At 49.1% G+C, this 15327-nt stretch overlaps 1 protein-coding gene across 1 annotated transcript in view; it reads left to right on the top strand.

Annotated features, from left to right (window-relative positions):
• Window positions 1-15327, top strand: part of DMBT1 (deleted in malignant brain tumors 1) — a 146918-nt gene that overhangs the window by 48769 nt on the left and 82822 nt on the right. The window contains exons 27-34 of the mRNA XM_072804709.1: window positions 1352-1381; window positions 5311-5634; window positions 6553-6582; window positions 7456-7479; window positions 9000-9029; window positions 12959-13282; window positions 14201-14230; window positions 15104-15127. Coding sequence (XP_072660810.1) covers window positions 1352-1381; window positions 5311-5634; window positions 6553-6582; window positions 7456-7479; window positions 9000-9029; window positions 12959-13282; window positions 14201-14230; window positions 15104-15127 — 816 coding nt within the window. The remainder of the gene's footprint in view (window positions 1-1351; window positions 1382-5310; window positions 5635-6552; window positions 6583-7455; window positions 7480-8999; window positions 9030-12958; window positions 13283-14200; window positions 14231-15103; window positions 15128-15327) is intronic.

Here is a 15327-nt window from a genome sequence, read left to right as displayed (position 1 = left end):
ACGTCAGCCATGAAGTTTTTCCTTGCAATTGACAAGAACCCAGTTCAGCTCCTCTAAAGCTAGCAGAGAGCTCAACTCAATGGCTCTCACATTTAAGATATTTAGATCAGATATACCTCCAGGAACACTGGGATACAGAAGTTTCTAATCCTTTGTCATCCTGCTTTGTGTTTCTCTGAAGATTGGTGGGATACAACTCCCTAGGGCAAGCATCCTGCACATCCTGAAAAGTATGCAAATTCTCCCAGTACTCAACTGGTTTCAGGGAAATTCTGAAATCCTGAGTTTGGCATCTGACCTCACCCCCTGGTCCTGTGGGAGGGAGGTCCTTTATTATCAGTCAACCTCCAGTTTGAAGATATATCAGTAAGTGATAGAGGAAACCAGCTTGGCTTCTCTTATCCTAGCGCAGAACTATTATATCAAAGTCCTCACATTTAAGATGTTTCGAGCAGGTGTACCTTCAGGAACTTCAAGTGTGGATGTTTCATGACTATCTGCCACCAGATTTTCTTCTCTCTCCTGTTTCTTATGTGGACGGGCTTCACCCTTGCTTTGCTTTCTGCATGTGAGAGGCAGTTGCCAACCCCAAGCCCCTGTGTCATAAGAGAAGGACTCTACTTGTGCCCTGATCACTGACTGGCATTTCCTGGAAAGAATCTAGGTAGCCTGTTTGTCAAAAACTGCTAGAACCTTGTTCCTGTGTCTGATGGGCTGGTCAGGATCCATATGCTCACCTTCATATTACCCTAGGTAATGGAGAGGAGTTGGCACTAGGCCCTACTGGAACCTCATGGAAAGACATTTTGACTGGTGTGTTTCATAGAAAGCATAGTTTGTCTGCCACAAAATCAGTGCAAAAGATTTGAGACAGGAAGAGAACACTGCCCTGTTGAGTTTGGCCCTCTCCCAAGTACTATCTGCTGAGTGCAGCCCTGGCTTCCACAGCCCCCACACAGAGCCCTACCTCTCAATTGCTGTCTCAGCCTATGTTGGCCTCTGCTCTTGAACTGGCCTCTGGTCCAGTCTCAGGGTCTGAGTTGACAGTGCAGTATGGGTGGAAGAACTGAGAGGGTTGGATAGTCCCTCGTGCCTGGTTGCTTGTCTGCCTGACAGTGATATTCAACCTGCTGGATCCTAAGTCCTCAGCCACATTGAGGCAGACAATGGCAGTAGGACATAGGATTAGGCTCCCACAGGACTGAGAGGCTATGGCAGGCCATGGCTCTGTCTACTCAGGACCACATGGAGGCTTGATCTCAGGACGGATAGATAGGATGATGTTCTCTGATCTTTGATTTTGTTGCAACACCCATGTGCTTTGTGTCTGACTTGTGTTTCTTTCTCATAGCTACTCCACCCGAATCAACCATCCAGCCAGGTAAGTCTGTGCCACCGTATTTGGAATGTTTCTTTTCTCCTTTCCCATCCATCCCTTTTCTCTCCATTTCGGGTGAATCATTGCTCCTTGAGGACCTTGTGGGCACATTTTGTGGTTCCCAGTCACTGAGCCTCTAACAGGCAGCTCTTACGTGGACACGGGATTCAAATGGCCCCATTTTCCCATCATCCATGAGTTATCATCTAATCCTTTCCCAGCATCCCAAGAGACTGTTGCCTACCAATTCAGAGAACTAGCCATGGGTGCCAAGAATTTCAATTGAAATGCTGTCTGGGGAGACAGCAGAGTGGGAGAAGGAGCCATAGGGAGCACTGATGTCTTCTTAGAGAGCCGTCAGAGCAGGCTGGATCCTTCCCAATGTTCAGCATTTGCATCACCCTCAGATTTATCACAATCCAATGTGTATATCCAAAGTGGTAGGGACAGAGCCCCAGGGATTTGAGACCACTATGAGAAGAAGGTGCTCTAGATACAGGGATATACAGCTGGCTCCATGTTACCCTGAATGCTCCTGACTCTTTCTTCCAAGATTCCTGTGAGGATCTCCTGCGTCATCTATGAGTCAAGATAGACAAGTGGCAAAGGTTTCTAAGGGACAAGGGACATGCCAGGCTGAGAGATGTGGAGGGATCTGGCTGATGTACACAAGGTCTTTGCATCAGAAAAGGTATCAGAGCAGGAGGCTTGCACAGCCCCTCCCCCTGCAGGTGGAAGGGGGCAGGATGCAGGTGTGCAAGTGTCATGATGCCTGCCAAAATCTCTCATGATTCCCCCTTTCCCCTCCAGCTAACAGAACTCACCAGAAGCCACTGTCCCTGTCCCACTGACTCATCACTTGAGCCAAGCTTGGTTCTATTTCCAACCTTTCTAACCCTGCTTTGTGTTTCTCTGCATATCGGTGGTATACAACTACCAATGGTCAGCATCCTCAGTGCCTGCCTAAGTATCCAGATTCACACCATAGTCAGCCCGACTGGATGAAACTCCAGATTGTTGAGTGTAGTGTCTGACCTCACCTCCCCATCCAGTGTGTGTGGGGGTTCCCTTTAGCCACAAGAGTTATTTTTCCAGCCTCCTACCAGTTTGGGGAGATGTCAGTCATGACGTTTTTGTTTGCATTTGACAAGAACCCAGTTCAGCTCCTTTAAAGCTAGCAGAGAGCTCAACTCAATGGCTCTCACATGTAAGATATTTAGATCAGATATACCTCCAGGAACACTGGGATACAGAAGTTTCTAATCCTTTGTCATCCTGCTTTGTGTTTCTCTGAAGATTGGTGGGCTACAACTCCCTAGGGCAAGCATCCTGCACATCCTGAAAAGTATGCAAATTCTCCCAGTACTCAACTGGTTTCAGGGAAATTCTGAAATCCTGAGTTTGGCATCTGACCTCACCCCCTGGTCCTGTGGGAGGGAGGTCCTTTATTATCAGTCAACCTCCAGTTTGGAGATATATCAGTAAGTGATAGAGGAAACCAGCTCGGCTTCTCTTATCCTAGCGCAGAACTATTATATCAAAGTCCTCACATTTAAGATGTTTCGAGCAGGTGTACCTTCAGGAACTTCAGGTGTGGATGTTTCATGACTATCTGCCGCCAGATTTTCTTCTCTCTCCTGTTTCTTACGTGGACGGGCTTCACCCTTGCTTTGCTTACTCCATGTGAGGGGCAGTTGCCACCCCAAGCCCCTGTGTCACCAGGAGAAAGGTCTTCACTAGTCCCTGGTCTCTGGCTGACATATCCTGGAATGAGTTTCAACAGTCTGTTTGGCAATACTTGCTTCACTAGAACCATGTCCCTGTGCTCTGTGGGCTGGTCATCTGGGTCCATATGCCCACCTTCATATTCCCCAGGGGAGAGGATGAGGAAGTGGCTCTAGGCCCTCCTTGAACCTCATGGAAAGAGGTTTTAGCTGGTTTGTTAAATAAAAGGAATGGTGTCAGGGCAAGAGATTTGAGACATGAAGAGGACACTCCCCTGTCAGAGCCTGACCCTCTCCCAAGGTCTCCCTGCTGTGTGCTGCCCAGGCTCCTAGAGTCCCCACCCAGAGCCTTGCCCCTCTGTGAGAATATCAGCCCACATTGGCCCTTGCTCAAGCTGACCTCTGTCCCAGCATGAGGGTCTGAGTTGCTAGAGCAGTATCTATGTGGGAAGTGAGAGGGCTGGATGGCCCCAAGACCTGGTGCTTGTATTCCTTTGGGATGGTAGGAGTCTCAGCTCATGCTAGTTACATCCTCCAGTGAGACTAGGATCATGGGACTCAGTGACCCAAGACTGGAGAAAAGTCAAAGAGTTATTGCTGTTCTGCCCTCTCATCATCTGTGCTTCTCCCTATGTAAGTGTTAGCATTGTACTGTGTGCTGTGGAGAGGCTTTTAGGCTACTGACGGAATGCTACAGCCCTCAACAACAACACGGTACCAGAGTTTCTCACCACATCTAATGGATATCTCATTCCCTGAACCGGTCACATCCCAATCTACTTTCCCTTGACCATCTGCTCTCTGCCTTGCCTCTCTCTTCTCTCTGGATTCGTCAGTTCTGGACATTTCCTGTGAATGGAAGCAGCTATCAGGTGGTCTTTTGTGACAGGCTTCTTTCAGGCCACAGACTTTCTCAAGGTCCACCATGAAGGGGCGTGCAGACATTGGCAACATGCATCTCCACCCATATATGAATCCCCTTCACCTGTTGCCAGACGTGTTTACTGTTTGATCTTTGGGTATTTTCAATAGTATTCCCAGCAACATATGTATCTATCTATCTATCTATCTATCTACCTAATTTATATATATATAAATTACCTATTTCTATTATTTGGGTTATATCTAGGAGTGGGAATGCGGTTGATATGATGATTTTCTGTTTACATTTTGTGGATGCCCAGAAGTGTTTAGGGTAGCAGATGGACCAAATTCGGTTTCCCCCTGGAGCTTCTGAGGGTTCCGCTTTCTCCACATCCTCGCCAACACTTCTTCATTCTCTTTTATTGTAGTCATCTAGTGGGCGGGAGGTGCTCTTTCACTGTGGTTAGGACTTGCATCTCCTGCAGGCTAGTGATGGTGGGGGTATGTTCATGAGCTTGCTGCACGTGTCCTTCTTCTTCAAAGAGCAGAGCCCTCACGTTTTAGACACCTGAAGGTCTGAGGACCAGGTATGGTCAGTGCGCGGGGCCAGCCCTTTGGGTAGTGAAGGCAGGGTCCAAGGGAGACTGAGGAATCATGCTGTGTCATCTAGTACTGAATGTGGCAAGTGACCTTCCTGCAAGGAGGCCTAATGCTACTACGTTTTGTTTCTTTTCTGCCACCCAGAGGCCACCACAGCTCTAAGTATGCACAGCTCCAATTCAGTGACAGTTACTACTACCCATTGTCACGATTATCAAGGAATGTTTAAGATTCAGTACAAGCCTGGGGCTGGAGAGAACAAGAGCAAATGATCATCGGAAAAAGATCCTTCAGCCCAAGCTTTGGGTCCAGGAGGAGCGTCCCTGATATAGGACAGTGGGGTGAAGGTAGACCTTCCGAACACTACGATGTAGGACAGCATCGTGGCTGCTGGTGGCTGCTGTGTTGGATCCCTGGGCCTGAAGCAAGTGTTCAGGGTGGTCCAGTGGTCCGATGTGAGGAAGCGGGCTTCTACTTTCCCCTTGTATATGGGGTTCAGGATTGAAATCCTGACGTTGTGGACAACCATCAGTGAACATGTGTTAGTCCACTGACATTCAAGGATAGCATCAAACGGGCCCTTGAGTTGGAATGAGGTTGAAGGCGTTTAGGAGAGTCCTGTTGCTGGGGAACATTAATTGAACCCACAGCATGCACCCCCTGAAGGGAATGGTCCAGTACTGAGAGTGCAGGAGTTCTTCCTTCAAGGACACAGAGAAAGACTGTTTTCCTGTCTTCTGCCAGGGACCGAATCGGGTTTGGCCCTGAGGCTGGTGAACGGAGGTGACCGGTGTCAGGGCCGCGTAGAGGTCCTGTACGGAGGCTCGTGGGGCACCGTGTGTGATGACGACTGGGACACCAGTGATGCCAACGTGGTCTGCAGGCAGCTGGGCTGTGGCTGGGCCACCTCGGCCCCAGGTTATGCCCGCTTTGGTCAGGGCTCAGGCCCGATTGTGCTGGACAATGTGCGCTGCTCTGGGCACGAGTCCTACCTGTGGAGCTGCCCCCACAATGGCTGGAACTCACACAACTGTGGACACTCAGAAGATGCAGGTGTCATCTGCTCAGGTGAACCTCGAAAATCCCAGGTCCCCATTCTTAGTGATCTTTCCATCTGATAATTATACGGGTGCCCCCATGACTCTCTCCCGGATGTGCTGTGCCTTGCCAGCTTTCCTGGGGACAACTGGTTCCCTGTAATGGAACATTAGGGGCAACTCCCTCCCGTGTGGACCTGTATTGCTTTGGAGCCTCAATGGCACAGGAGGTGAAGAAGACCATCCGTCATGCAGTGGGCAGTGGCTATGTGCCCTTTCTGTCAGTAAGACCATCTGCTCAGTCTACATCCTATTTCCCAGGGCGTTACTCCTCAAGGCACAGGTTTTGGGAATTTGGTTGTAAACTGAACTACCTTCACTCCATGGTTTGTTATTCTGGGTCCTCCTTAAAGCCAATTCAGAGAACAGGATGGCAGTTTCAATTGCCAGTTCTGAGGGCAGTGAAGAGCACTTGGGAAGTGGGGAAGGTGCAGGAAACGGCAGCTCACTAGAACATGGAATGACAAAGAAATACATAGGACTATGGGGACCAAGTTGACCTTCTACAGTAATCCTAAAAAAGCCTGTAAACACTGGGAGCATGGCACCTGACTGGTGGAATGGGGGTCTCAATAGGCTAACTGCCCAGATTCACTCTTGCTGTTCCCACTTGCTAATAGCAAAATGGCTTTGGTGGCCTGTCCTGACCTGGCAGTGACATTCCACCTCCTGAATGTCAGCATTCAGGCCCACCATGGCAGGCAAGGGGAGTGGGACATAGGGTGGGGCTCCCACAGGACTGAGAGATGATGGCAGGCCATGGCTCTGTGTATTCAGGAGCTCATGGAGGCTAGATCTCAGTAGGTAGGGGATGAATTTCCTTGACCACTGATCCAGTTGGAACAGACGTGTGCTTTGTTTCTGACTGCTGTTTCCTTCTTTTTCACAGATGCTGTCTCTCAATCCACACCCCAGCCAGGTGAGTCTTTGGTGACCCTACTTGGAATGTCCGTTTTGCCTATCCCATCCATCCCTCTTCTTCCCATTTGGGAGGAAGTTACTGCTCTTTTGAGAACTTATGGGCATATTTTGTGTCCCACCCAGTCACTGAGTCTCCATCAGGCTGCTCTTAAGTAGACATGGCGCTCATGAGTTTTCACCTAGTCCTTCCACAGTTGCAGGAGAGAGCTGACCACAAGTTCAGAGACCAGGCCATGGGTGCCTTGAATTTCAGCTGTATGCAGCTTGGGCTGACAAGTTGAGTGGGAGAATGGAACCTGATGACCACTTATGTCTTCTTGAAGGGCCATCAGAGCAGGCTGGAACCTCTCCACAGCTCAGGGCTTACAAGATCCTCAGATTCATCAGCATCCAATGTATATATCCATAGTGGTGGGACAGAGCCCAGGGGATGGGAGTGATGGATGTGTTCTGGGTACAGGGCTACCTAGTTGGCTCCAGGTTGACCCTCGATGACCCTGACTCTTTCTTCCAGGCTTCATATGAGAATCCCCTCAGTTGTCCATGAGTGAAGATAGACAAGTGGCAAGGGTTTTCTAAGGGACAAAAAAACTCGCCAAGCGAGAGATGTGAAGGGACCTGATTGATGTAGGCAATGCTTTGTCACAGATAAGTTAGCAGAGCAGTCGACTTGCACAGCACACCCAGGAGGAAAGTGGCAGGATGCAGATGTGCAACTGTCATGACCCTGTGAAAAATGATCACAATGCCCCTTTTACTCTCAGCTAGCAGAACTCCCCAAACCCCACTGTCCCTGTCCTATGTACTCATTACTTGAGCCACGTTTGTTCTATTTCCATCCATTCTAATCCTATTTTAATTTTCTCTGCAGATTGGTGGTATACAACTACCTATGGTAAGCATCCTCAGTGCTGGCTTAAGCATCCAAATCACTCCATAGTCAACCAGACTGGATGAATTCAGATGTTGAGATTGGTGTCTGACCTCACCTCCCCATCCAGTGTGTGTGGGAGTTCCCTTTAGCCACAAGAGTTATTTTTCCAGCCTCCTACCAGTTTGGAGATACGTCAGCCATGAAGTTTTTCCTTGCAATTGACAAGAACCCAGTTCAGCTCCTCTAAAGCTAGCAGAGAGCTCAACTCAATGGCTCTCACATTTAAGATATTTAGATCAGATATACCTCCAGGAACACTGGGATACAGAAGTTTCTAATCCTTTGTCATCCTGCTTTGTGTTTCTCTGAAGATTGGTGGGATACAACTCCCTAGGGCAAGCATCCTGCACATCCTGAAAAGTATGCAAATTCTCCCAGTACTCAACTGGTTTCAGGGAAATTCTGAAATCCTGAGTTTGGCATCTGACCTCACCCCCTGGTCCTGTGGGAGGGAGGTCCTTTATTATCAGTCAACCTCCAGTTTGAAGATATATCAGTAAGTGATAGAGGAAACCAGCTTGGCTTCTCTTATCCTAGCGCAGAACTATTATATCAAAGTCCTCACATTTAAGATGTTTCGAGCAGGTGTACCTTCAGGAACTTCAAGTGTGGATGTTTCATGACTATCTGCCACCAGATTTTCTTCTCTCTCCTGTTTCTTATGTGGACGGGCTTCACCCTTGCTTTGCTTTCTGCATGTGAGAGGCAGTTGCCAACCCCAAGCCCCTGTGTCATAAGAGAAGGACTCTACTTGTGCCCTGATCACTGACTGGCATTTCCTGGAAAGAATCTAGGTAGCCTGTTTGTCAAAAACTGCTAGAACCTTGTTCCTGTGTCTGATGGGCTGGTCAGGATCCATATGCTCACCTTCATATTACCCTAGGTAATGGAGAGGAGTTGGCACTAGGCCCTACTGGAACCTCATGGAAAGACATTTTGACTGGTGTGTTTCATAGAAAGCATAGTTTGTCTGCCACAAAATCAGTGCAAAAGATTTGAGACAGGAAGAGAACACTGCCCTGTTGAGTTTGGCCCTCTCCCAAGTACTATCTGCTGAGTGCAGCCCTGGCTTCCACAGCCCCCACACAGAGCCCTACCTCTCAATTGCTGTCTCAGCCTATGTTGGCCTCTGCTCTTGAACTGGCCTCTGGTCCAGTCTCAGGGTCTGAGTTGACAGTGCAGTATGGGTGGAAGAACTGAGAGGGTTGGATAGTCCCTCGTGCCTGGTTGCTTGTCTGCCTGACAGTGATATTCAACCTGCTGGATCCTAAGTCCTCAGCCACATTGAGGCAGACAATGGCAGTAGGACATAGGATTAGGCTCCCACAGGACTGAGAGGCTATGGCAGGCCATGGCTCTGTCTACTCAGGACCACATGGAGGCTTGATCTCAGGACGGATAGATAGGATGATGTTCTCTGATCTTTGATTTTGTTGCAACACCCATGTGCTTTGTGTCTGACTTGTGTTTCTTTCTCATAGCTACTCCACCCGAATCAACCATCCAGCCAGGTAAGTCTGTGCCACCGTATTTGGAATGTTTCTTTTCTCCTTTCCCATCCATCCCTTTTCTCTCCATTTCGGGTGAATCATTGCTCCTTGAGGACCTTGTGGGCACATTTTGTGGTTCCCAGTCACTGAGCCTCTAACAGGCAGCTCTTACGTGGACACGGGATTCAAATGGCCCCATTTTCCCATCATCCATGAGTTATCATCTAATCCTTTCCCAGCATCCCAAGAGACTGTTGCCTACCAATTCAGAGAACTAGCCATGGGTGCCAAGAATTTCAATTGAAATGCTGTCTGGGGAGACAGCAGAGTGGGAGAAGGAGCCATAGGGAGCACTGATGTCTTCTTAGAGAGCCGTCAGAGCAGGCTGGATCCTTCCCAATGTTCAGCATTTGCATCACCCTCAGATTTATCACAATCCAATGTGTATATCCAAAGTGGTAGGGACAGAGCCCCAGGGATTTGAGACCACTATGAGAAGAAGGTGCTCTAGATACAGGGATATACAGCTGGCTCCATGTTACCCTGAATGCTCCTGACTCTTTCTTCCAAGATTCCTGTGAGGATCTCCTGCGTCATCTATGAGTCAAGATAGACAAGTGGCAAAGGTTTCTAAGGGACAAGGGACATGCCAGGCTGAGAGATGTGGAGGGATCTGGCTGATGTACACAAGGTCTTTGCATCAGAAAAGGTATCAGAGCAGGAGGCTTGCACAGCCCCTCCCCCTGCAGGTGGAAGGGGGCAGGATGCAGGTGTGCAAGTGTCATGATGCCTGCCAAAATCTCTCATGATTCCCCCTTTCCCCTCCAGCTAACAGAACTCACCAGAAGCCACTGTCCCTGTCCCACTGACTCATCACTTGAGCCAAGCTTGGTTCTATTTCCAACCTTTCTAACCCTGCTTTGTGTTTCTCTGCATATCGGTGGTATACAACTACCAATGGTCAGCATCCTCAGTGCCTGCCTAAGTATCCAGATTCACACCATAGTCAGCCCGACTGGATGAAACTCCAGATTGTTGAGTGTAGTGTCTGACCTCACCTCCCCATCCAGTGTGTGTGGGGGTTCCCTTTAGCCACAAGAGTTATTTTTCCAGCCTCCTACCAGTTTGGGGAGATGTCAGTCATGACGTTTTTGTTTGCATTTGACAAGAACCCAGTTCAGCTCCTTTAAAGCTAGCAGAGAGCTCAACTCAATGGCTCTCACATGTAAGATATTTAGATCAGATATACCTCCAGGAACACTGGGATACAGAAGTTTCTAATCCTTTGTCATCCTGCTTTGTGTTTCTCTGAAGATTGGTGGGCTACAACTCCCTAGGGCAAGCATCCTGCACATCCTGAAAAGTATGCAAATTCTCCCAGTACTCAACTGGTTTCAGGGAAATTCTGAAATCCTGAGTTTGGCATCTGACCTCACCCCCTGGTCCTGTGGGAGGGAGGTCCTTTATTATCAGTCAACCTCCAGTTTGGAGATATATCAGTAAGTGATAGAGGAAACCAGCTCGGCTTCTCTTATCCTAGCGCAGAACTATTATATCAAAGTCCTCACATTTAAGATGTTTCGAGCAGGTGTACCTTCAGGAACTTCAGGTGTGGATGTTTCATGACTATCTGCCGCCAGATTTTCTTCTCTCTCCTGTTTCTTACGTGGACGGGCTTCACCCTTGCTTTGCTTACTCCATGTGAGGGGCAGTTGCCACCCCAAGCCCCTGTGTCACCAGGAGAAAGGTCTTCACTAGTCCCTGGTCTCTGGCTGACATATCCTGGAATGAGTTTCAACAGTCTGTTTGGCAATACTTGCTTCACTAGAACCATGTCCCTGTGCTCTGTGGGCTGGTCATCTGGGTCCATATGCCCACCTTCATATTCCCCAGGGGAGAGGATGAGGAAGTGGCTCTAGGCCCTCCTTGAACCTCATGGAAAGAGGTTTTAGCTGGTTTGTTAAATAAAAGGAATGGTGTCAGGGCAAGAGATTTGAGACATGAAGAGGACACTCCCCTGTCAGAGCCTGACCCTCTCCCAAGGTCTCCCTGCTGTGTGCTGCCCAGGCTCCTAGAGTCCCCACCCAGAGCCTTGCCCCTCTGTGAGAATATCAGCCCACATTGGCCCTTGCTCAAGCTGACCTCTGTCCCAGCATGAGGGTCTGAGTTGCTAGAGCAGTATCTATGTGGGAAGTGAGAGGGCTGGATGGCCCCAAGACCTGGTGCTTGTATTCCTTTGGGATGGTAGGAGTCTCAGCTCATGCTAGTTACATCCTCCAGTGAGACTAGGATCATGGGACTCAGTGACCCAAGACTGGAGAAAAGTCAAAGAGTTATTGCTGTTCTGCCCTCTCATCATCTGTGCTTCTCCCTATGTAAGTGTTAGCATTGTACTGTGTGCTGTGGAGAGGCTTTTAGGCTACTGACGGAATGCTACAGCCCTCAACAACAACACGGTACCAGAGTTTCTCACCACATCTAATGGATATCTCATTCCCTGAACCGGTCACATCCCAATCTACTTTCCCTTGACCATCTGCTCTCTGCCTTGCCTCTCTCTTCTCTCTGGATTCGTCAGTTCTGGACATTTCCTGTGAATGGAAGCAGCTATCAGGTGGTCTTTTGTGACAGGCTTCTTTCAGGCCACAGACTTTCTCAAGGTCCACCATGAAGGGGCGTGCAGACATTGGCAACATGCATCTCCACCCATATATGAATCCCCTTCACCTGTTGCCAGACGTGTTTACTGTTTGATCTTTGGGTATTTTCAATAGTATTCCCAGCAACATATGTATCTATCTATCTATCTATCTATCTACCTAATTTATATATATATAAATTACCTATTTCTATTATTTGGGTTATATCTAGGAGTGGGAATGCGGTTGATATGATGATTTTCTGTTTACATTTTGTGGATGCCCAGAAGTGTTTAGGGTAGCAGATGGACCAAATTCGGTTTCCCCCTGGAGCTTCTGAGGGTTCCGCTTTCTCCACATCCTCGCCAACACTTCTTCATTCTCTTTTATTGTAGTCATCTAGTGGGCGGGAGGTGCTCTTTCACTGTGGTTAGGACTTGCATCTCCTGCAGGCTAGTGATGGTGGGGGTATGTTCATGAGCTTGCTGCACGTGTCCTTCTTCTTCAAAGAGCAGAGCCCTCACGTTTTAGACACCTGAAGGTCTGAGGACCAGGTATGGTCAGTGCGCGGGGCCAGCCCTTTGGGTAGTGAAGGCAGGGTCCAAGGGAGACTGAGGAATCATGCTGTGTCATCTAGTACTGAATGTGGCAAGTGACCTTCCTGCAAGGAGGCCTAATGCTACTACGTTTTGTTTCTTTTCTGCCACCCAGAGGCCACCACAGCTCTAAGTATGCACAGCTCCAATTCAGTGACAGTTACTACTACCCATTGTCACGATTATCAAGGAATGTTTAAGATTCAGTACAAGCCTGGGGCTGGAGAGAACAAGAGCAAATGATCATCGGAAAAAGATCCTTCAGCCCAAGCTTTGGGTCCAGGAGGAGCGTCCCTGATATAGGACAGTGGGGTGAAGGTAGACCTTCCGAACACTACGATGTAGGACAGCATCGTGGCTGCTGGTGGCTGCTGTGTTGGATCCCTGGGCCTGAAGCAAGTGTTCAGGGTGGTCCAGTGGTCCGATGTGAGGAAGCGGGCTTCTACTTTCCCCTTGTATATGGGGTTCAGGATTGAAATCCTGACGTTGTGGACAACCATCAGTGAACATGTGTTAGTCCACTGACATTCAAGGATAGCATCAAACGGGCCCTTGAGTTGGAATGAGGTTGAAGGCGTTTAGGAGAGTCCTGTTGCTGGGGAACATTAATTGAACCCACAGCATGCACCCCCTGAAGGGAATGGTCCAGTACTGAGAGTGCAGGAGTTCTTCCTTCAAGGACACAGAGAAAGACTGTTTTCCTGTCTTCTGCCAGGGACCGAATCGGGTTTGGCCCTGAGGCTGGTGAACGGAGGTGACCGGTGTCAGGGCCGCGTAGAGGTCCTGTACGGAGGCTCGTGGGGCACCGTGTGTGATGACGACTGGGACACCAGTGATGCCAACGTGGTCTGCAGGCAGCTGGGCTGTGGCTGGGCCACCTCGGCCCCAGGTTATGCCCGCTTTGGTCAGGGCTCAGGCCCGATTGTGCTGGACAATGTGCGCTGCTCTGGGCACGAGTCCTACCTGTGGAGCTGCCCCCACAATGGCTGGAACTCACACAACTGTGGACACTCAGAAGATGCAGGTGTCATCTGCTCAGGTGAACCTCGAAAATCCCAGGTCCCCATTCTTAGTGATCTTTCCATCTGATAATTATACGGGTGCCCCCATGACTCTCTCCCGGATGTGCTGTGCCTTGCCAGCTTTCCTGGGGACAACTGGTTCCCTGTAATGGAACATTAGGGGCAACTCCCTCCCGTGTGGACCTGTATTGCTTTGGAGCCTCAATGGCACAGGAGGTGAAGAAGACCATCCGTCATGCAGTGGGCAGTGGCTATGTGCCCTTTCTGTCAGTAAGACCATCTGCTCAGTCTACATCCTATTTCCCAGGGCGTTACTCCTCAAGGCACAGGTTTTGGGAATTTGGTTGTAAACTGAACTACCTTCACTCCATGGTTTGTTATTCTGGGTCCTCCTTAAAGCCAATTCAGAGAACAGGATGGCAGTTTCAATTGCCAGTTCTGAGGGCAGTGAAGAGCACTTGGGAAGTGGGGAAGGTGCAGGAAACGGCAGCTCACTAGAACATGGAATGACAAAGAAATACATAGGACTATGGGGACCAAGTTGACCTTCTACAGTAATCCTAAAAAAGCCTGTAAACACTGGGAGCATGGCACCTGACTGGTGGAATGGGGGTCTCAATAGGCTAACTGCCCAGATTCACTCTTGCTGTTCCCACTTGCTAATAGCAAAATGGCTTTGGTGGCCTGTCCTGACCTGGCAGTGACATTCCACCTCCTGAATGTCAGCATTCAGGCCCACCATGGCAGGCAAGGGGAGTGGGACATAGGGTGGGGCTCCCACAGGACTGAGAGATGATGGCAGGCCATGGCTCTGTGTATTCAGGAGCTCATGGAGGCTAGATCTCAGTAGGTAGGGGATGAATTTCCTTGACCACTGATCCAGTTGGAACAGACGTGTGCTTTGTTTCTGACTGCTGTTTCCTTCTTTTTCACAGATGCTGTCTCTCAATCCACACCCCAGCCAGGTGAGTCTTTGGTGACCCTACTTGGAATGTCCGTTTTGCCTATCCCATCCATCCCTCTTCTTCCCATTTGGGAGGAAGTTACTGCTCTTTTGAGAACTTATGGGCATATTTTGTGTCCCACCCAGTCACTGAGTCTCCATCAGGCTGCTCTTAAGTAGACATGGCGCTCATGAGTTTTCACCTAGTCCTTCCACAGTTGCAGGAGAGAGCTGACCACAAGTTCAGAGACCAGGCCATGGGTGCCTTGAATTTCAGCTGTATGCAGCTTGGGCTGACAAGTTGAGTGGGAGAATGGAACCTGATGACCACTTATGTCTTCTTGAAGGGCCATCAGAGCAGGCTGGAACCTCTCCACAGCTCAGGGCTTACAAGATCCTCAGATTCATCAGCATCCAATGTATATATCCATAGTGGTGGGACAGAGCCCAGGGGATGGGAGTGATGGATGTGTTCTGGGTACAGGGCTACCTAGTTGGCTCCAGGTTGACCCTCGATGACCCTGACTCTTTCTTCCAGGCTTCATATGAGAATCCCCTCAGTTGTCCATGAGTGAAGATAGACAAGTGGCAAGGGTTTTCTAAGGGACAAAAAAACTCGCCAAGCGAGAGATGTGAAGGGACCTGATTGATGTAGGCAATGCTTTGTCACAGATAAGTTAGCAGAGCAGTCGACTTGCACAGCACACCCAGGAGGAAAGTGGCAGGATGCAGATGTGCAACTGTCATGACCCTGTGAAAAATGATCACAATGCCCCTTTTACTCTCAGCTAGCAGAACTCCCCAAACCCCACTGTCCCTGTCCTATGTACTCATTACTTGAGCCACGTTTGTTCTATTTCCATCCATTCTAATCCTATTTTAATTTTCTCTGCAGATTGGTGGTATACAACTACCTATGGTAAGCATCCTCAGTGCTGGCTTAAGCATCCAAATCACTCCATAGTCAACCAGACTGGATGAATTCAGATGTTGAGATTGGTGTCTGACCTCACCTCCCCATCCAGTGTGTGTGGGAGTTCCCTTTAGCCACAAGAGTTATTTTTCCAGCCTCCTACCAGTTTGGAGATACGTCAGCCATGAAGTTTTTCCTTGCAATTG

The sequence above is a fragment of the Canis lupus genome, chromosome 29 (genome assembly GCF_048164855.1).
Source record: "Canis lupus baileyi chromosome 29, mCanLup2.hap1, whole genome shotgun sequence".
NCBI lineage: Eukaryota > Metazoa > Chordata > Mammalia > Carnivora > Canidae > Canis > Canis lupus.
The sequence above is the reverse complement of the archived record's forward strand: the minus strand, read 5'-3'. Positions and strand labels throughout refer to the sequence as shown.